This window comes from Oxyura jamaicensis, chromosome 8 (genome assembly GCF_011077185.1).
Source record: "Oxyura jamaicensis isolate SHBP4307 breed ruddy duck chromosome 8, BPBGC_Ojam_1.0, whole genome shotgun sequence".
NCBI classification, from domain to species: domain Eukaryota; kingdom Metazoa; phylum Chordata; class Aves; order Anseriformes; family Anatidae; genus Oxyura; species Oxyura jamaicensis.
In genome coordinates this window covers 18,363,652-18,384,889 of record NC_048900.1, presented here as the reverse complement: position 1 = coordinate 18,384,889, position 21,238 = coordinate 18,363,652, and the positions used below count along the sequence as shown (strand labels likewise).

General features: G+C 36.8%; 1 protein-coding gene across 28 annotated transcripts in view; it reads left to right on the top strand.

Annotated features, from left to right (window-relative positions):
* Positions 1-21,238, top strand: part of ADGRL2 (adhesion G protein-coupled receptor L2) — a 326,276-nt gene that overhangs the window by 185,592 nt on the left and 119,446 nt on the right. For all 28 annotated transcript variants that reach the window (XM_035333937.1, XM_035333956.1, XM_035333947.1 and 25 more), the window contains one exon: positions 12,232-12,404. In XM_035333937.1, coding sequence (XP_035189828.1) covers positions 12,332-12,404 — 73 coding nt within the window. In that variant the 5' untranslated portion in view covers positions 12,232-12,331. The remainder of the gene's footprint in view (positions 1-12,231; positions 12,405-21,238) is intronic.

The window sequence follows — 21,238 nt, the reverse complement described above, 5'->3', positions numbered from 1 at the left end:
TAAATTAGGGCAGACATATATATTACACTGTTTACAAACTGCTATGATTAAAACCTGTTAAATTTCGTATTTAATATTCAGTCATCTTTGAGCAAAAGCATCACCTAGATTTCTCCCCAGCACTGTTAAAATGGATGAAATAGCAAACGTTAATCTGAGCATGAGCAGAAAGCCCCGCCTGGGCTTTGAGAGGGCCATGAGATCCCTGCAGCAGCCGTAAGTGCCCAGGATGCGCATGGGGCTGGTGCGTGGCAGAGTGGGTGTGAGGGTGCTGGTTGGGGAGCAGCCTCAAGGGAAGTCCTGTGTCAGAATCGTCTTTCACTGTGCTGAAGAAAAATGGTAAGAATTTATCGCTTTAATATAAAGCTGTGTTCTAACAGGCAGCGAACAGTGATTTAAACAATTTTTTATTTTTAAATGATAATCTAAAACTCAAAGTGTGTTTGAGAAAAAAGAATTTGTAGCGCTGAAGCGTTTGGGCTCCTAATCCCCGTGTGCTGCCTCTTGTGACAGGGATTCCGATCCTTGAACTGTGTGTGGGAATTGTAGGCACAGACTTCAGCGTAAAGAAACCATCAGTCCAAGGAAAGAATAGATACTAAATGTACTTACATGTTTTAAGCTTTTTCCATCAGTCCCTAAATTATTTTTGTTGTTGTTTTATTTCCTGGCTATGCCTGGCTTCAGCCCTAGTTGCAGGTACTTTTAAACCTGATAGCATCAAAAGGTCCTGAGTGTTAGTTTTCAAGTGCTGTGCTGGCATTGCTGCTGTCTTTTATTATCTTACTACTTTGATTTTCTTCATCTCTCTTATAACGTGTCAAATAAGAACGTCGAAGATGTCAGGAGAATATGATGATAGTCATTTTTTTTTAGAGCAATGTTTTGACATAAAAATAATGTTAAAACAATCATGTTTAAGCAATTCATAATGCAAAAATTAGGAGATTCATTACTAATTAAAAAGAAAGGCAAATTAAATGTATTCTACATGCTTGCTTGATCCAGTTCGCTGTTCTCTCTTATCTCTAGGTACGTTGATACAAACTTCATGTTACTGCTTTACTATTAAATGATAATACCAGTTGGAATACAACTGTTTCATTCAGTGTGCAGTAAGGGTGATTGGCAGGCTCTGTTATTCGTCTGTCCACAGCTGAGCTGCAGGGGTTGAGCTGCGCTGGCAGAGCTGTGCGTAAAAGTTTCTGCCGTGTTTGCCAACTGTGCTTTTGGCTCCAGCTGACATTACATGGCTCTTGATTCCAAAGCCTGCTTGTTAGCCAAACGCTCCCTAAAAAAATTATTCTGGAGTTCCTAATTAAATAAAACCGTTGATGTTTATTTTATGTCATAGAAAGACATGCATTTTTTCACAGTAGATTCTGCTTTGGTAGAAATACAAATTTTAAAAAAATGGATTAAAAAGCTATAAGTGGTATTAGCAAAGAAATTGACTCTTGGAAACATACTGGGAGCTTTGGTTTCTTGTAAGTATTTAAATTATGTGATTTTACCAGGTTCTTCCCTACAATTCTTTGCATGCATGCATTTTTGTTTATTTTTCAAGTATTTTAAAAATTGTTCTACTACAGATGATAACTGCATCTGGTATATAATTCCATTGATTTTTTTTTTTTCCTCCATAAGCAAAAGTTATCAGTTGCACTGTAAAGGTATAATTTATGCCAAACCAGTGTAGAAGCTTTTTCAGAAGACTGATAACAACTGCTTTTATACATATTGCTATGTAAAATGCTTATTAATGTTAGCAGATGTTGCACTTTAATCCCTCAGAATGATTGTTTGGTAGCAGCAGGAGATTTATTAAGCTTGAGTTGTGTGAAATTGTGTGTGCATAAGCTGCTATTTAGATTGTAAAAATGCCATTGAAAACTGTTAAAAAGTTCTAACTATAATTGGCAGAGAGGTATTAGCTGTTCTAAAAGAAGTATATGTGTACCGTTGGCCCTTGTGCTGTAACCTCTTTATCATTTATCTTCTTGTATTAATGTCACTGAATTATTAATTCATGAGCAGGGTTGGATAGGGTGAAGGCACTATTTAAATGTGTGGCACATGTATCCTTATCGCAGGAGACATGAAAAGAGTCATTTTGTGTTATCTATAAAATGGAAAGGACATTTAAAACTTCATTTACGGTAATCCACTTCACTTCCCCGTAAAACATCTAGATTGTTGCTACCATAATATAATGTTCATATTCAGATTTTGTAATCTTTCCACTCTGTTCACTTATAAATATTGTTGATAGACAAATGTAGACTCTTTTCTTTTTGGTTGCACTTAGAGTTCATGAACTGCATCAGAAGATAGGAAGAACAGTTTTTTAATAAAAACAATTTTCTTTAATATCTAGTAAAAGAATATAAAAGCTATCATTTAAAATCCTAATATAATCAAATTAAAGAAAAACAGTTTTTCCAAAGTAGCCGCGTCTGTCACGTTGAGCAAACAAGACCTATATTATTTACAAGAAATTGTAAACGTGTGACAGAGTTCTTGGTCTGCTTGATAAAACCGCATAATGTGAAAGGTTATGTTGTTGCTAACAAATGTGTTAAATTGATGCTATGTCTTAAACTTTACCTATGCTGTATGAATGATATTAAAAAGTATGCAAAATGTTTTCAGTCACTTCACTGAATAGAGATCATTTTCCATTCAGTGTTTCTCAAAATGCTTTTAGTGAAAGTGTTTGAGCAATTCTGTGTCCTCAAGCACTCGCTGTGGCTGGTGTGGCAGTGCTGGAGACAACCTCTATTCCATTTTGTTTCATGGTTAGAAGGTAACACCTCACACCTCCCTTTTCATAGTGCATGGGAAAGGTCTTCACAGTTTCCAAAATATATTTTTCTTTTCCCTCACAGGGAAGAGAAAATACTGTCTAACATACTAGGGAGAAGAGAGGTGCCAATTTCACACAGTGGTACATCCAAGTAGTAGGAGCTTTTCTGACAAATTATAATTTAAAGCTCTTTTGGCTCATAACTTCTAATTAGTTTAATCATTAGTTTTCCAACTTAGCTTTTTTACAAGGGGAATTTAAAAGTGTACTGAAATAGTTTTCTGTTTTTCTGTTAGAGCTTGAATAAATAAATAAATAAATAAAAACGTGGTTCACCCCAGTTAAATGGCTGGTAGTCATCCAGCTGCCTTGCTCAATGAAGAACAGTCACCTGAACATTCATTGCTCATTCAATTGTACAAAAAAATACTCTTAATTATAGCTGCATCATTAGATGCCTAGGTTGCTTGTATGTCTTTGTAGAATTCATTATCCAGTAGCGGAAATTAGCTTATTGTTTCTTTGCAGAATTAGGCACTTTTTGTATAGGTACTGAAGATATGCCACATGTATTATATATGTTTTGGATGTAACTGATGATATGCTGGGCAAATTCGCAATTTATTTATGTGTAGGTGCAAGGAAGAGTTAGTGCTGTCTATACAGCACTGGCATATATGGCCTTTGACCCATAATTTCTTCTTTTGATTTTTGCTATGAATATATATATTAGAAAAGCTAATTATGAGTGAAGGACGAGAGAGTTTGATTATTTTTTTTTTTCAGAGTTTTGAGATTTAAGCCTTTAAGTGCTTTACTGGTGTGTAAAATTGGTGAACCTGAAAGGTATCTTCTGCCAACATTTGTTTCCTTTCTGCATTTTATATATACACACAAGTCTTCCAAAGGGTTATGTAAATTCAGAGAAGTTTCCACCTGTAAATCATACTTGGCTGGAAAATCTCACGTACTCAGAAAACAGCGTGAAGACCTTTCTGGTATGTTTTGTTCCTTCAAAGGGAACGTATTTGAGCTGGCCACCATTTCTTTCCTCCTTCTGTTGTCAAAACTACAAATTTTGATAACGCTGTGGCTCATGACCGAAACTGGGATGGTAGTACACAGCACTTCTCAGGTTTCTCTGCAAGAGGTGATCCACCACCTTTTAATGACTAAATGATTTGTGAAACACTTGAGAGATAAGGCTTTACGGAATTACTCTTACAAAAAGTTTTTTTTAGAAATAAAATGTGGTCTTCTGGAGCCCTTGACTGTCAGGTTGCTAGTAAGAAAGTGCTATTACCTGATCACTGTAATGTTAATTATGCTTCACAGGAGAGAAAAACAAACAAACAAAAAACCCTAGTGATATAATAAGAAGGGGTTATTTGAAAGAAGACAAAGAAAAATGCTCAAGTACAGCATGCTTCAAAACTTAATTAAAAGCTTGTATGACTGAAATGGTCTTTCAGCAAATGCACTATTGCGATTCTATGGTAAATTCTAATACGTGAGGATGAAGTATTTGAAAATACCTTTATATGTCTATATTTAGCCAGAGGTTTTTCACATTTCTTTGCAAGCTTGTCTGATATATTTTATCCCAGATTAGCAAACTGTTCCCAAGAAATCCCTTTTGGTAGTATTGATAACCTAATATATGACAGATTTTGGTCATTATTATTTCATTTAGTGGTCATATGTATAGACCAAGAGGGAATCTGAATATCGATTCACTGAATGGCAAGTAACAGTGATTTATGAGTCAAGGATTCAACAGAGTGAGCCAAACACAGTAGAGATTACATTTTGTGCCACCATTGATTTTGTTTCATATTTCACTGCACAATGATTAGGCCACGGTCTCACAGATGTTGACATTGGAACCATATTCTTCTGTAAGCATAAAATATGCCACTAATATATACCTAGTGCACTGTGTATATATCAGCGTGCCTCCAGCTTCTGATTTATAAAAAATGATAAATATTTTTCAGTTACTTTTGGAGCAGTTGGTATTTTTTCTGGTGACATCAAAGGTTTTTGACAGAATTAAAAAAAAAAATCAAAACTGACTTTTCTGCCCACAGAAGCTTCTTCTTGAAACTCGAACTTATCATTTCTATTGAATACAGACTGCATGCACTGATCTTAAGTACAGCGGGTAGAAACTGGGGTGCTTTAAAATGGATGCTATCACAGGGCCTTCATTAACCTGTTTGATGAAATTCCTTGGCAGATGCCTAGAGAAGAAGTCTTTGATGCGGTAGTTTCAGCGGGTTGGTGCTACCAAACCGAGATGTGTAGACACATGCGCATGAATGCAAGGCAGCTGCAGCATATTGGGGCTGAACAACCTGTTTAGCCCAGTTACAGCCTGGGTAAAAAATGCTGCATTCTTGTTCACGCTCGGCCACAACTTGATTTGGGGAGTTAGCAGCCCACATGTGTGTTGCTGGTGGCTGGCTGCTGGTCTTGTGAGGCCGTTTCACCTCACCATGTCTCTGTGAAAGGCTCAGGTGAGCCCGGTAGGCCGCTGGGCCCACGGGTAGAGCGGTTCAGGTGCTCCGCGACCATGGCAGTCGGCGGGAGGAGCGCCGCATGGCTGCGCAGGTAAGGGCCTGCCAGAGCAGCCCTGGGCCAGATCCAGTCTTGTTTTTTTTTCCAGCCTGCTTCCACTTCAAACAAGCGCTCTGCTGTGAAAAACACTGAGGGTGGGGCTGGGTGGAGGGGGGTAGAGGAAGTACGGGGCTTTGCAGTGCCTTGTCAAGACTGCCAGCAAACAATTCACTGTCTTACAAGAACTCAGTGTCTTCGGTTGATACCAGCCTTCTATTTTACCATTTTTTTCCAAGGGAAATAAAGGATATATTTTAATATAAATAGATTATTTTTGAGGATTTCTCTTTTGTGAGAAGTTTGGGAAGCCTTTGAATTTTCTTCAGCTGTTACGATTGCTGCTTTCAGTTTGTCATATGGTTCTCCCTGTGTTTTTTTATAGCTATTCATTATTTTCTTGTTTATTTTTGATGTTCATAAAGTCTGTCCTACGTAGGTTTGAAAATGAGAGCTATTTGTTTTGTGGTTTAATGAAGAGAATGGCAAGCAGCTTCAGACTGTGCCTCTGGTGTCCAAAGCGATCAGCATATTTAACATGCTCAGCATGACACTCAGATATTACAGCTGATAACGGTTGTAATTGACTTACAGCGTCTCTTTCCCTCCCCTGTTCTTCGGATGCTGGGGATTTATCTCTGAGACCCCAGGAAGATTTAGCGACACACAGGGCAGCAGTGTTAAAAAGGTTTTACCTTAGCCGTTTGAGTCGAGGAGGTCTGATTGAGTGGTGCGATGTCAATTCAAACGAAATACCGGAAATTTGTAATGAGGATTGAGTGACACTCCCACCCCCCTCTGATTCGGAGTGTTTAGCAAAGGTAAAAAGAGAAATTCAGCCTTGGTAAAAGGAGAGTGCCTGGAGCAAAAAAAAGCCATTCTTATTAGCGCTAGCAAAGGTTTACTTTGCTGGCTTATTGAATGAAAACTCCCTAGAGTGTCCAGGCTTTATCCTGTGTTAACAAGATGGGGCAAAGCTGCCTTGTCGGGAATGGAGCTCGGTAACGTGTCTGTAAAACACAAGAGTGAGGCCAAGCCCGACTGGAAGAGAAAGGAAAATCTTCGTCTCTTCCTCTTAAATCCTATTTATTTTCTCTGTGAATGATTGAGGTAGACCACTGAGCTGCTGTGTACTGATGGACTGAAGTGTAACATTGCACTGTTGAAGTCATGTCAGCGCACTGAATGGTGTCGTGTCTAGCATAGGTAGATCTTGCGTTTTGAATAATCTGCCGTTCTCATTAGCTGGGAACCCAGAGCAGTAGGGATGGACATTTTTGTGGTCACTCTAAATTTAGGGTACACGTGTTTATTGCATGCTATTTCAGGCTTTCTTCTGGCATGGAGATGTCATTTCAGAGCACAAGGCAGCTGAATGCACAGAAATTGCATTTTTGTTTTAAGATTGGATGACCTTGCTCAAGTCTTGTTCTTACTCTGTTACACCCTTCCCTGAGACAGTGTTCCTTGCCTGCAGCTTGGAAAGAGATATTTTGGGTTAGAAATCCACCATTCAAGGTGCTAATTGACAGGGACTGTTAAATACAGAACAGAAGAAAAGACTTTGTGGTGCATTTTTAGTATTGGATTGCTTTTAATGGAAAATAAGTCTTTGTTAATCAATTTTAGATAGAGCAGAGCTGGCCTTTCTTTTCTTCTCGCAATATGTGACTTAATTGGAACAGATCAGGCATTGATTGTTTATCATAGCTACCAGAAGGATGCTAACTAAATCAGTATAGGGTCTTGCTTGCCTTCATTTTTTTGTTTTTCCAAGATTACATAACTTTGAAAATTTTATGCAGTGTGGTACTCTAGCACCAATGCAAAATTATTAAAGATATTCTAAGGTTGTCTTACATTAATAACCGTATTGAGGATTTGGGAATAACTCAAATGCATCTAAAGGTATGTTAATTGTTGCAAACAAGAGCTGGGTCTTGTTGCAAATACTTATAAGACTAATCATAAGCAATATTGGTCTCATTCTAGTATTTTACTAGTGTAGCTTAGAAGCTTTTACTAATCACACTGTACTAATTGAATTCTTACGTTACAGTTTATAGGAAGTTTAACTATTTTCTTCTTTTTTTTTTTTTTTAAATTGGGAAGGCCTCATGGTGGGAAGGCACGTGGATGCATGATTTCTCAGGAGACTATGTAGTCTATTATATCGTATGAATATATATCTACTCACCCATGCATCCTCATCTCCCCCCCCCCCCCTTTCCTCTGCAGAGTGTGTCTCAGATATATTACAGAATTACTTAGTTTCATAAACTGGGTTATGAAAGGCAGTGGGGGTGCTGCGTGTGTGGCAAGGTAGGTCAAACAGGATTTATAAGGAGCATTGCCTGGGCTCCACTCGTTTCTCAGCACATACAGGCTACATGGCCATGGCACGTGTTCCCTACCTCGCTCTGTCCCACCACCAGTAAAGCCGGTCTGGTTTTTATTTGTGTAATAGAGATGTTAAAGCATAACAATGTTGCAAGTGCTTCACAGTGTTTCGAAGATCATTTGGAAAATTAAGCACTGCTTTGTGAAATATGTAGGTGTTAGTCTAAAAGGCTTTCAGCTAAAGGAAAACATTCTTGCTTAGCTGGAAAGATCTCTGCTTTCCTGTCTGGCTTAATTGCCTGAAAAGCTTGGAACTGGAGGGGAGAGGCAGCTCTTGAGCATGCTGTGTCTGTTGTCCGGAAGCTCTTAAAAGACCCTTATTTGGCTTTTGAAAATAAAACCTTGGGAAGGTTAAACAGAGTAGAGTTGGAAAGCAGCAGTCCTTTAGAGGTCCTTCTCTTCTAAGATGAAAGTATTTCAAGGAGCATGCTTGGAGCAGCTTTCTCTTATCTCTGGGTTGCTCTTGAGCAGTGTTGTGGGGAGGGAGATGGCCGGCGGTGGCATGTATTCTGCAGCTGCTCTTCCATCTGTAAAAAGTTTTAGAAGTACCGAGGAACAAGGAAGCAAGGCAAGATACTAAGATGTTGGGGACTTGGAGCACAGCCTATGAATACAGTATTAAGAGATGCCCAGTACCTTTGTGGGGTGCAGGTTTGAACATCAACATTTCCATTACTGATCTAGTCTCCTTGAACAGCACATATGCAAAGGAACTTAACAGGGGGAGCCGCTCTGTTTCCAGTGGAGGATTTTTTTGTTTTTCTGCGAGAGACTGCAGTATGGCCCAGAGGTAGGGATTTAAGTTACAACTGAAATTTTCTGGGCAGCTTTTATTGCACTCTGAAATTCAAGAAACCTTTTGCTCTGGGGAATCTCTCTCTGCTCCACCCACATGCCCAAGTAGTCAGCGATCCAGAGAAAAGGTTTATTAAGGTCCGAGGGGAAATAAGTTATTTGCGCAGGATAGCCACTTGCTGTCGTCTACTTTTTCTGTTTACAAAGAAGTAACTTAATATGGCTTTTCCTGGTCCTGCTTGTTTGGTTTGGGATTTGTTGTTGTTGTTAGATTCCAGTGACAGTCTCCATATCTCTGACAGATGCATGGTCAGGAAGACACAAGTGACGGCAGTGTCTGGAGTCAAAGTGTGCTTTGGCTCCAGCTCATGTCTGGGTACCTTTTTCAGGATTAGCTTTTGTTTTGTTGATGAATAGTTGGTTCAGAATAGTAGTGTTAATTTGTTTGAAGCTGCATAGAGCTTTTCAAGTGTATAGGTTGCTTTAAAAATCGATCACTGTGAAGATGTTGATTTTTATTGAGAAGAGAAGAAAGAAGCAAAACTAAAAGCCATTGCATCAGTTTTCAAACATTGCATATTTTTTTATTGTCTTTTTAGGAAAAACGTGTAATTGATAATCTGGTAGACGTTGGTTAGCTTATTTTGAATTCTTTTTGCAGCAGCACACAGAGTTAAATTTTATGTCTGTAGGCTACAGCAGTCTAGAGAGAAAAATACATTGCACACAAAGTACTTAAATTTGTCCTAAAATAATTTCTATTTATTCTTAGTTGAATAGTTTCTGGTGGTTTTGATATCACAAAAACATCAGTATTCTTTCACAAACATTTTTTATTAAAATAGTTAAGTCAGTTTACAAGGTCAGAACCCTTTATTTAAAAATCAACAATAACAACTACAAAAAAAAAGTGTTTGCCATGAATTATTTTGCAGCTATTTCCCAGAGAGATACTAGGTACCTCTAGAGGTGCTCTGACTTGTTTTTCTTTTTACCACAATGTCCCCCTACTCCTCCCAGATTAAACAAACAAACAAACAAAACACAAATAAGCAATGAGATTAGGGGATGCTAATACACAGGTATGTCACTGTCCACTTGAAGGTGAAGGAAGATGTTGTAAAATCTGGGTATGCAGCAATATGGTATGGAAAAAGCAATTAAAAATTGAGTCTCAGAAAGTCAAAATCCTCTGGACAGACTGGGAGTAATCAGGAGCCTGACTTAATTTCACTTTTAGCTATTATAGTTCCTCATCTATTTTCTTGGGTTATTCTGATTGCTTACTGAAATTATACTGATTAGTCTGTGGTGTCTGAAATAGTTTTATGATTTTTCATTTGCTACAGGTGAAAAATAATCCAAACACTTCCTCAGATTTTAGCTGAACTTTCTCCATATATTTTGTTATTTTTATATAATATATATTAATTTTATATATTTGTTTTATTTTATATGTATATCCTGGTGGCAGTTTTTGCTGCTTTACTCAGCAGGAGCTCCTTTCCAATAGTAATCTCTGCTGAATGCAGTACATCTTTTGTGGACCTTGATATGTATATATATATATATATTAGTTGCAAAATGTGCTCAGCCCAGTGTGAAAGATACAGAGATACAATATGACTCCCTCTCATGACTGCTACTGTGTTGGCCTGTAGCAGCTGGTGTATAACCATCTAAATTGAGGGCACATCTTTTACCTCCAGGCATGTGGGGCTTTGCCAGGTAGAGCCACTGTGGCTGGCCTGCCCTGGTGCACTCTGCTTGCTATTGCTTGCTGTTTGTTCAGACGTGTGGATAAAAGCACCTGTGATTGAAGAGCACCTGTCTGTAGTTGTAAATTAGAAAAAGGGGTTGTTTTTATGTATGAATAAACATAAATCAGTTGCCCTCAGATGGCAGTTCCCTTTCATTTCCCCACATGTGAAATCACAAGCACACTTGTGTTCTGTGAACAGGATGCCTACACTGAAGTGGCATGTAAAGAAGCGTGCTTGGCTATTTAATAATCCCTATTCTGCCACAGTCATATTGCCTTTGTTCAGAGCCGGAGAAAGTGTACTGTAATGTTTTCTGTTAATTCCATCTTTCCCTCCTTGGGGAAGAAAGTCAGCATCAGTCTTGTTGCTGTCTGTGTGCTCAGGGAAAAAACTTATCATTGATTAATATTAACATTCACTAATATAAAAGGAGTTAACACTTATTTCGTGTGAAAATGATCTGTAGTTCATAGTATTTCTTTCCCTGGGGTTGTGTGCTTTTCATCCTTTCCAATTCTCTTTGGCAAAAGGGTGAAAGTATTTTTATAGCCCTAAACATGCTCCAGTACTCATAAGACTCGTAAGTGGCTCTTGGATCCTGCCAGTTACATTTTTACTAAGCGCTGGCATAGACATTGCCATATGTTTATAAACTAACGTTAACTTCAGATATTTCAGAAATACATCCACACATGAAAATGCAGTCCTGTTCATCAGTGTTGGAGAGACCAAGCCAACATGGCACCAGACTCAGCTCTTTGGAGCTGTAATTGCTGCTATGTTCAGAGTCATTCTTCCGGAGTTGTTTCGTGTATCTGTAATACATAGAGCCATCTTTGCACTTAAAAATCATTTATACTTTTATACTGATGTTCATTTTTGGCTTCCCAAACTCTAATAGTCTGAGCTGATATAACCTAGCGCAGTTAGACAGGGATGAGGATGCTCGTAGTTGCTGGGCTGGCTGGTGCAAGAATGGAGCCACTGGCTAAGGGAGCACTCTGCTGTCAAATCTTCTCTCACAGAACTGTACTCTATTTCTGTAATTTTATTTTTCAAATGCAAATAATGGTTTTAAGAATTTTTCCATTGGTACTTAGTTTACAGGAGTAGTGAAGTTAATATTTCTCAATCAGAGACAAATCTTGTTAGAAGCAGTAGAGAATCGTTTGTTACTTTTCTCTGAAGGTGCTTGTTGTATATAAATGTACCAGACTGTGAAGTCAGAAAGAGACTTTCTAGCCAAAAAGATAATTTTGTCAGCAAAGTTGCTGTTACTACTTCTTCCCTGAGGCTGCTGACCTGTGTATGTCACAACAGGGAAGGCCAGAGGTGTGGCAGGGAGAAGACCTGCAGTGTTACTGCTGGGTGGTGTTGCTTAGCTGTCCCCAGTCTCTGCATGGTTTGAATCGCTAAGATGTAAGGTATGGCCCTAGACTTAATTTTATTGTTGGTTTTTGAGGTAGAGAAATGTAGGCAGTGTCAGATTTGGGAGAATGGGAAAAGCTTCACTTAGGCATCTGCAAATCCAATTTCTTAAATCCAGAGAAAATATTCTCTTTTTTTTTTTTTTTTTTTTGTTCCACATGTCTTAGTGCACGTACATCAATAACATTCTTACTTTCAACTTTAACATGTACTGTTATTTGGCATTCTGTTTAATGATCACTGACCTTCAGAGATTAGATCCCACAAACCTGCCAAATTCCCAGCTACAGTACAGGTGTACTGTCAGTTTTTATAAAATGTTCTGCCTTCAAGTCAAGTAAAATTTGTTATTCCAAATTATTGGTTTTCAGCTATTGATTAACATTTTTTTCCCCTTTTCTTCCTAAATCTCTCCTTCTCCAGGTATGAAGATGAATAATGCAGACCACTGGTTTCGATGATGCTGGGCTTTTATAACTGGATTCATTAAGGAATACAAAGAAAATTCTTACAGGGATCAATAATGGTGTCTTCTGGTTGCAGAATGCAAAGTTTTTGGTTCCTGCTCATTATCAGCTTCCTGCAGTGTACTGAAGGTAAGCTTTAGTTTACTTTTTACTTGAGTTTGCAAATGAGATGAATGGTCTGTACAATTAATTTCTGTTAGACTACCTGAAGCTTTAGGATGTCAAACTAAGAGTATCTGTCAGGTTCTAGGTTTAATTTACAAGATTCAAATTGTTCTCTTTTTAAAGAAAAAAAATATACTTTGTGGTTTTGATACATTATGGTATGTTGAAACTGGAAAGTTCAGACAACTGAAGGGACAGTATTAATACCCCTGATTGGTAAGTTCCTTATTTTTGGACTCTTCTATTTATTTTTCATGTATTTTTTTTTTTCTGTTCTCATTGTTCAGCCATTTAGAAGCAATGTGTACCATGTTAAATGTGATATAAAATTTCTAAACAGTGCAAATGAAATACCTGTTTCGCTTTTCTAATTTGGCTGGCTGAAAATAAAATGGCAATCACTTCATTAAGATTAGAACTATGCATATTAAATTTCAGGAAATAAAACTCAAAGTGCATACAGAAATAGCATCTACTTTAAAAAATAAAAAATAAAAAAGGGGAAAATACTTCACTGCTATTGAATATAGTTTTTAAGTTTTTAAAATAGCTCTTAAATTAAGGTGATAAGGAATGAAAAAGCTCTTTAAAGAAAACTTGTATCATCTATTCTATATCTTTCTTTCCTCATAAACTCTATTTTATTTAGTTAGTCTATCTCCCTGGCAGTTCTTGTAGACCTTTTACTTAGTAATAGACAGAGCAACACGAATGAATGATCAGGAAAACATAGTCTGTGAATTTATAATTACAAATATTTGTAACTTGAGGCTATTCCTGTTTATAATCATTTTATTTGACTAGATTGCAGGTAGAAATACTGATTTGGTAATAAAATAGCACTTCTGTGCCTTCTTACATTTTTCAGTAATTGGTGTATAAAATGTAGGCTTCTTCAGTGCATCTGTCGTGTGATCTCACCATCTTTTAAAGTAGATACATACCTTACACTGTCAAAATTCTTTGAATTTAAGGCTGGATTTTTGGAGGATAAAAAAAGAAAGCTGCAGTGCCTCCCCCTCTCTTCTTTCCCAAATCTTTATAAACATAAAAGATTTAGTCCCTAAAAATGGTAAAAGCAAAGGTTAAAAATACAAGTATTTTATAAGGGGTTCCACATTTACTGTACATTCCTAGATTCTATTTTGGACTAAGACTTGGGTCTTGACAGACAAGCTTTGCTAAAATAGATTGTTCATTCATATATATATGAATGAATGTATAATACGAACATACACATAGAACAGAGACTACATATTAAGAGTCTTCCTGAAGGCTTCTGAATATTGGAAAGTCTTAATTTCATTTAAATAGCTTTCACATTTAGTTTCTTCTCTCTCCCATCTTTCTTCTTAAACATTGCAAGGATGCTTTTAGAAAACTGCCTTGCCAAGGCACGGTGCAACTTTTGCATGGTTTCCTCAGTGATGGTGATTCCGATTTGGTAGCTGCTGCACTGCTTGTTGTCTGTCAAGTCTGCAGTCTTCAGTAAAATCTCTGTTTTATATGAAAAGTCCCGTCAGCTGGAAGGTAAACTGTTTTTCAGCCTCTTTGACAGGTAAGGAAGATAAATGCATATTAGGAGAACAGAATTATAAATTTTACAAAAGGCTGGTTAGGTAGTAATCTGTGATAATTTAAAATGCACTTATACTGCAAAAGTGGTTGCACTAGTGTGTAGGAAATAGAGGTACCTATTTATGTTTTAAAATGCTAAGGTTTTTATTTGCTCTTGTAATTGTTTAAAATCCCTATATGTAGTACATTTAAAAAATTCAGCAGAGTACTTGCAGTTTAATGCTATGTGGTGATTGAAGACGTTTAAAAACAGAAAGGAAAAGCAGATTAACAACTTATTTTCTCTATTTTAGCTACAGTAGCAAACAGCATGCTACATATAGTATTATATCAGATGAGTTTGGAAAGGAAAAAGTCAACTGAGAACTTCTGCAGATTGATTTTTTTTTTCCATTTGCAGAAAGCTAATTTTCATTGTCATCTGTAATATTTCAAGTTCATTTTGTTCTGTCCCTGTTTTTCTTGCTTTCAGTAGCCAGTAGCAATCTTTTGATGCTTCAGTTGCGAATTTACTTCTTAAAGTCTGTACAAGAGCTGCTTTTTCAGCTAAAAGAAACAGGAAAGGAAATTGGGAGCAGATAACAGAATCATACCAAATTAATTGTAAATTCTTAAAATAAATGAAATATTGTGGCTCTGTATACTGGAAATGAATATTAATATAGAGTTGGCTTCCAGCCACAGAAGCAAAATGAATACTGCATTATTACACTTTCTCACAAGATTACATTGCCTTCTGCTTCAGTAATAAGAGATGCCAAGTGTAACGTGCTTTAGTAGCACTTCATGCCTGGAAGTATGAACATGAACAAAGGTTAAAATAAGAGCATCAAACTTTTGTTAGAAATAAGGAAATCTTTAACTCTCTTACTTAGAATTTAGTTTTTTAAATAGAAATCTTATGTGTATATGCAGGTTGTTGCAGTCGGTGGGGGAGATAAAACCTGGCTGAATTCCCTGCTGTTACATTTTAGTGTTGCAGTACAGTTAAAAAGAGAGAGGGTAAAAAAGGAAAAGACTCTGGGTGTGGACCAGTGATTCATTTATTCAGATACTGAAACAATTTCCAATCAAGATAAAGACTTCATTACTCTCACAGTGTCTTGACTTTAACTCACCAGGGAATTATCAAGCATAAACAGTTATATGAAGGCTACAATTTTATTTTAGTGTCACCTGCCTGATTGGGAATCATATTTTCAGTTAGGAAGTTTTTTTTTTTTTTTTTTTTTTTCTTTTCTTTTCTTTCTTTCTTTCTCTGGATAGAGCAGACTAGGTGGGGTTGCTTTTGAAGCAGTCCATACCTTCAGGTAAAATGAACCTGGAATGGACGAGTGCTGGCAGCTGGGAGGAGAACAGCACTGAGTTATTATATACTGCTGGTACATTGATCAACAACAGGTCAATATTCTTGTGTAGAGGCTTGAAAAACATTATTACCATCAACAGCAAGCATTGCAGCCCTAAATAAGGAAAAGATGAGAAGCATGAAAAGGAGGATGAAAAGCTGAAGTCAAGACCTTGAATATTAATGTTATTTGTGGAAGATTTCTTTCTTTTCATTTTTCTAGCATGTTCTGCTATAAGTTTGTCTTTAAAACAATGGTTTTATTACGAAGGACAGATTGCATTGGCAAATAGTTTGAATCCGAGGTGGGCAGGTTGTTGTGTAAAGGCTAGCCTCATATCCTGGCTGACTGCCTGGGGAAACAAGGGCCTCCACTGAGGCTGCACCAGGGTCCATATCTGTGAGGTTTGTGCCATCCCGCAGCTATTCCTTTCAGTCGGGTCCCTCTTTATGGATCTGTTTTTTTAGAACTGCAGGAAAGGAATTACTTTTGACACCGCCTCTGTCTTTTTTTTTCTCCCTCCTGATTAGGTGAAATCGTCCAACACATTAAAAATTATCTGAGAAAATACAGAAAGTCAGAGAGAGTGGGATCACACATGCCTTGTTTCCATAGCAAAGCAGAGTAAAAAGCTTATTAAACATATTATTGGTTTCTCTTCAAGCAAGTTAGGACAGATAAACTAATATGCATATGAAAAATAGATGTCAGAGCTAAACATTCTGATTAAGATTTGTTTTTTGGGGGTAGTACAAATTTAGCTATTTTAAGCTTTACTTGCTTAGTCCAACTTTTCTGCCAGATTTATATATATATATATATATATATATATATATATATATATTTAATTCTCTTAGTGAAACACAGGCACTTTGGAAGCACTGAAATAATTTTCTTTGCTTATTTTTTATTTTAATCAAGGTTAAATATCCTTCTAATTCAGTTTATTATGAATTATTATCTGTGCTTTGTCCAAAGGAAGAAGCATCATGTTTTCATTATCTGTTTAATTCTGTTTTCTTAAAGTGCAGTAATGTTGTTTAAAAAAACCCAGCCTGTTTATGCCTTTGAATATTTTAATTAACATTACTCTGAGAATAATAATTCCTGTAAATTCCATTTATGCCAGCCAAGGAGCTAAGTGTTAAACTGGAAACAGTTTTGAGTGTATATTTGATGCTAGTGCATTCACTGAAGAAGATACATACTAAATGCAGATAGCATACATAGGGCCACTACAAAGGTGACTGTATCACTTTAGACCTTCAGCTCTCTATAAAGGCACTCAGTGTGTTGAAGGCGTAAGTCCCAGGTAGAAGCACCTCTGTTCTCACACACATTTATTATTAGGACTTTGTCCAGTGTAAAACTTCAAATCTTGTACCCTGGGCTTGAGAAGAAATCAACTTCTGTTAATTAGTGGATTTAAGTTCTACAAGGGGTGAAATCCATTATGGAGTCATGCAAGAGCAAGCAGGAGCACTAATTTGATTCCTAGCTGGGGAGTTTATCACAGTGAAGGCTGCGTGAAGCGCACCGTTAACGGGCGACCGTGTGGCTTCGCAGGGCTGCCAGCCGTCTGTAAGTATAGCCAGTGCAGTAAGGCTGGCTGAGTATTGCCAGCCCTTCGGCAGGTCACTTTAATGCATAGTCCAGTTCTGTCTTCACTTCTATAATGTGTAACTAATGTAATGTATGATTCTGTAGCAATTGTTTTTTCTTAATTGGTTGATGCAAAATACATAAAAGGAAATATCTAGATGAAAGGAACAACTGATGGAATATCACGCAGGTTTTCACTGGAATATTCTGGTTTGTTCTACGTGGACATTTTTTTCCTTTTCTGAGGGAGGTGTTAGGTACAATGTATCTTCTATAAAGGAAATTGATCTAAACAATGATACCAAATTTCTTCCTAAAGAAAAATAACCGTTAAACTTTTCAAGTGCATTTCCAGATAATAGAGACTGACAGACTGTCTGGAAGAGCCAAAGATTCTTTAACATGCTGGCAGTGAATCACCTTTCATATATTCCCTGAGCAGTGAGATCTGCAGGATCCTATGCTATATTTTGGAAACAAAGCAATCCCACCACTGTTTTAAAATGTAGAAGAACTACATAGAGGAATATGTGAAGAACCATTTTAAATATTGTGCTAAAGTTTCTGTGAGAATTCTCTGGGAAATGTGGATACAAAGATCTTAGTAATTAAGCATTTATACTCTTTTTTCCACCTTGAATTATGTGAGATTAATTATTGCTATTTTAATACGCCATCTTTTCAGTTACTTAAAAGCATTCTCTGTTATGAAGGGGAGATTTTGCATCTTCTTAAGCTTGGTATTCAGCAGACAGAAGGAACCCTGTACTGTATAGAACTGCAGCAGCTCAGCATGTTGCTGCTAAGGACAGATGTTATATTTTCAGAGCCCTCCACTTTATCATGCCAGGTCACCATCTTTCATTGCCATAACCTTGTTAGGTCTTGGTGGGCGAGGCAAGCGTTGCTGCTGACCACTGCAATGAGAGGAGATTGACTTAACCTTCTGCTAGCCTGGACACACACAGTTGCCTAAGGGGATTTTATTTTATTTTATGAAATATAAATCTGGATATATTTTGGATTAGTTTATTATTGTAAGATACCTTTCCAAAAAGGCAGGAGCAAAATTTGGACATGGTTGCCCTTTAAAAAAAACAATAGTTTTCATTAGTACCATATTATTAATATGAAAAACACATAATTATTTTTTATTAACAGTTATATTTTTAACTGTCCTCTTTAATTATTTTCATTTCTGTTTTCTGTCAAGTGGAAGAATATTGTTTGTTTAAACCATTTTTTTTTTAAATAGCCTTAATGACTTTTTTTTTATGTTGTACTTTGAGGTCGTAGTACAAAACGTAAGTATAAGTCCCTGAAGCATCTGATATCAGTGAATGCCTCAGCACTGGATTTCTTAGTATGTTTACAGTCCTTGTGATCATGTTATAAAAATTATAAAGTATAATAATTTTGGACTTACTGTGCTTTGCCAAGTTCTGCAAGCACATAGTGGATTTCATACTATCTAGTAGATCCATTGGTGTTCATAGTCTACCCCTGTGAGTAAACTGTACAGAGAAGCAATATATTTTATGCAAATTGTTTCTTTTAAAATGTAGCTATTTTAATAGCAGCATATGTGTTCAGGACACAATTATTAGAGCAAGGAACTCAGGCAGATTCTCAGCTCTGATGTGAACCTCATACGCATGCCCAGTTCCACGCTTATGGCTGAGTTTTAGGTTGAGTTACGTGAGGAACAAGAGAGAGAACTATTTACAGTGAGGAGTGTTTGGCTTGTCCATCTATACTCTCTTTGTAAATGTACTTAAATAGTATAGGAGCTCCTATGATGCTGTTTTGAAGTTGTATATACCTGTACAATAGTCTTAATGGAAGAGACCAAAAATGACTCTTGGCCTTTTACAGTGGCTAATCAGCTCATTTATGAGTCGTTGGTTACGACTTTATAGTTCCTCCCTCTCATTATTTTTGTTGCTGGTGTTATATGACTTTGTACTTGGGTAACATGGTTTTAAAGTAGCACTCAGTATTACACACTGTCCAAGTATAAAATTAGAAGAAAAGAAAAGGAAACAAACCAGACACATACATAGTAAAGATTCTTGAATAAATTTACATGATACTTACTACATGCCTGTGTTGGTAAAATCTTAAAGCAAGTTTATTTCTAATAATTTCAAATACGATAAAACTTGATTCTATCAAAGCTGGATCAGCTCGTTTCACTCACTTTTATACATAATATTAGTTTAGCTGTTGATGACTTGTTTAGATTGACATTTCAAATGTTCTTCTTGATAGATAGGAGCTGAAAGAATCATTTTGCTTGAAGGTGTCCCAGATTCCTGCCCTTCCAGAGTCTTGAGCTAGTCCACTGACTTTCAAAACCCAATTGTGCTAAAGCTCTTTTGTGTTTCTGTAATCTTGATCTCCTGGCTTTCTTTTGAAGTGCAAAGAAATAGAGTTGTATGAATATTAGCTCTGTTGGTGGATCTTTCCGTCAGTGACGGAGATCGTTCATCCATGTCCTGCTGATGTTAAGACAACCCACTGAAATGCATGGGAATGTGCTTGTGGTGGAAGGGGACATGGGACCAGTTAATGTGATTGGGAGCATTTCATTCTTTTTTTTTTTTTTTCTTGATTTGTACTAGCATAATAATTACCTTGTGTTTCCTCAGTGTATAAAATGTTGGGGGGGGGGGGGGGCCAACGGGATGACTAGTTGGGAAGCAAAATGACTTGTCATTTGAGCAACAAATACATGTGAGAAAGCCAGAGGGACCACGTAACTTTCAGCTGTTGGTTACAGCACTTGGTGAGTTTTATGAGAGATCTTAGTGATGGAAGGAGAGCTGACTTTTGTGTTCTCCTTATCAGGGGCATTTTGATGTCTCTCTCAGGAGTTAGGTAGTTTTGTTCCATCCCGCTCTAAAGCACAATTAATGCAGGGTGCTGTTCGCACAATTTTCCTGTTTAATTTGTGTTCAGTAAGTCATGTAGGAAACATGATAGGAAGTTGACACTGAAACCAAATTCTCCTGTCTACTGCATTTTTAGTTAGAAAAGGAATGAGAAATGCCTTTTAAAGACTTCAGTGCAATTTCATAACATTTTTTGGTTTAAGCTAGCTTGAGTCATATTTGCCTGTTAGCTGCTGTTCCTGCTTGAATGCATGTAGATTGATCTTCCTTCCACAGTGTTTCACATTACTGTCTCCCATTTCTTCCCATTGAGCTGTCCCAGATTTTTTCTTTAACTCAGGCTTATGAATTGCCTTTAATATTTTGTCAATTCTTTTTTTTTTTTAATTATAAAATGCTACTTTAAGAATAAAGTTACCATTTTACAGTTTATTCTGCACCATTATTAACATCTACCGTAGTAAGTCTGTTGGAAAAATGTGGTTTTGTGGCTCAGAACTGATCATGCGTTTTAGTGGCTTCAAGATAAATATGCTTTTAGTAAACAAAAAAGAACAGTTTGCTGCTTACACTTTTGCATCATTTAATTTGCAACAGATAAAGCTGGCATGCATGAAGAGTGAAGCATGGAAAGTACTAGAGGGCAAATGGATGGTTTGTGATGTAGATTATTACCCGTAAAGATGGATGGAGTCCACAAAACATCACTTAATGTATTAATGTACCAGCTGGAAAAAAAAAATAAATATCAGCATAGCATATCATGCATAAATGGTTGGTTTAGGTCTTCAATTCAAATCCTGCTCAGTAATCAATAACTTCAAGTCTTCTCTGTCTTTATACTAGTGTAAAGACATATATCTTTTAGATATAGAAAAAGCATGCTGTGCAAATACATTTTAAAAAAAATCATAATGCAAAAGTCTGGAAGTCATCCAATATAAAAGTCTCCTAAAGGGTTTGTAACAGACAATGTTTTGTTCTGCAGTATAAACTAAGTGCCAACAGAAGAACTGTCAAGAAATGCATGTAACCACCAGTGCTTTTTTTTTTTTTTTTTTTTTTTTTTTACCAATTGCACTGTTATTTAGTAATACAACAATTATTTTGTTATATATAGGAGTATAACAATTAATTTGCTATATAAATTATTTTGAATTTCAGTCTGTTAAATCAGCAGAGTTCTCAGTTCTGGCAACAACTCCAGCTATATGCAACCTTATCTCTTGGGTGCATTATTTCTAGTTCCTGGATTGGTTGTGGATCCCTTTTAACAGCATTTCTATGCTTGCTTCTTTTTACAAAAGGTTTTTTAAAGTATGAAGAGACACATTCTGAATATTTGCTGTGAAAAGTTCTTTGTTGTATTAATGTC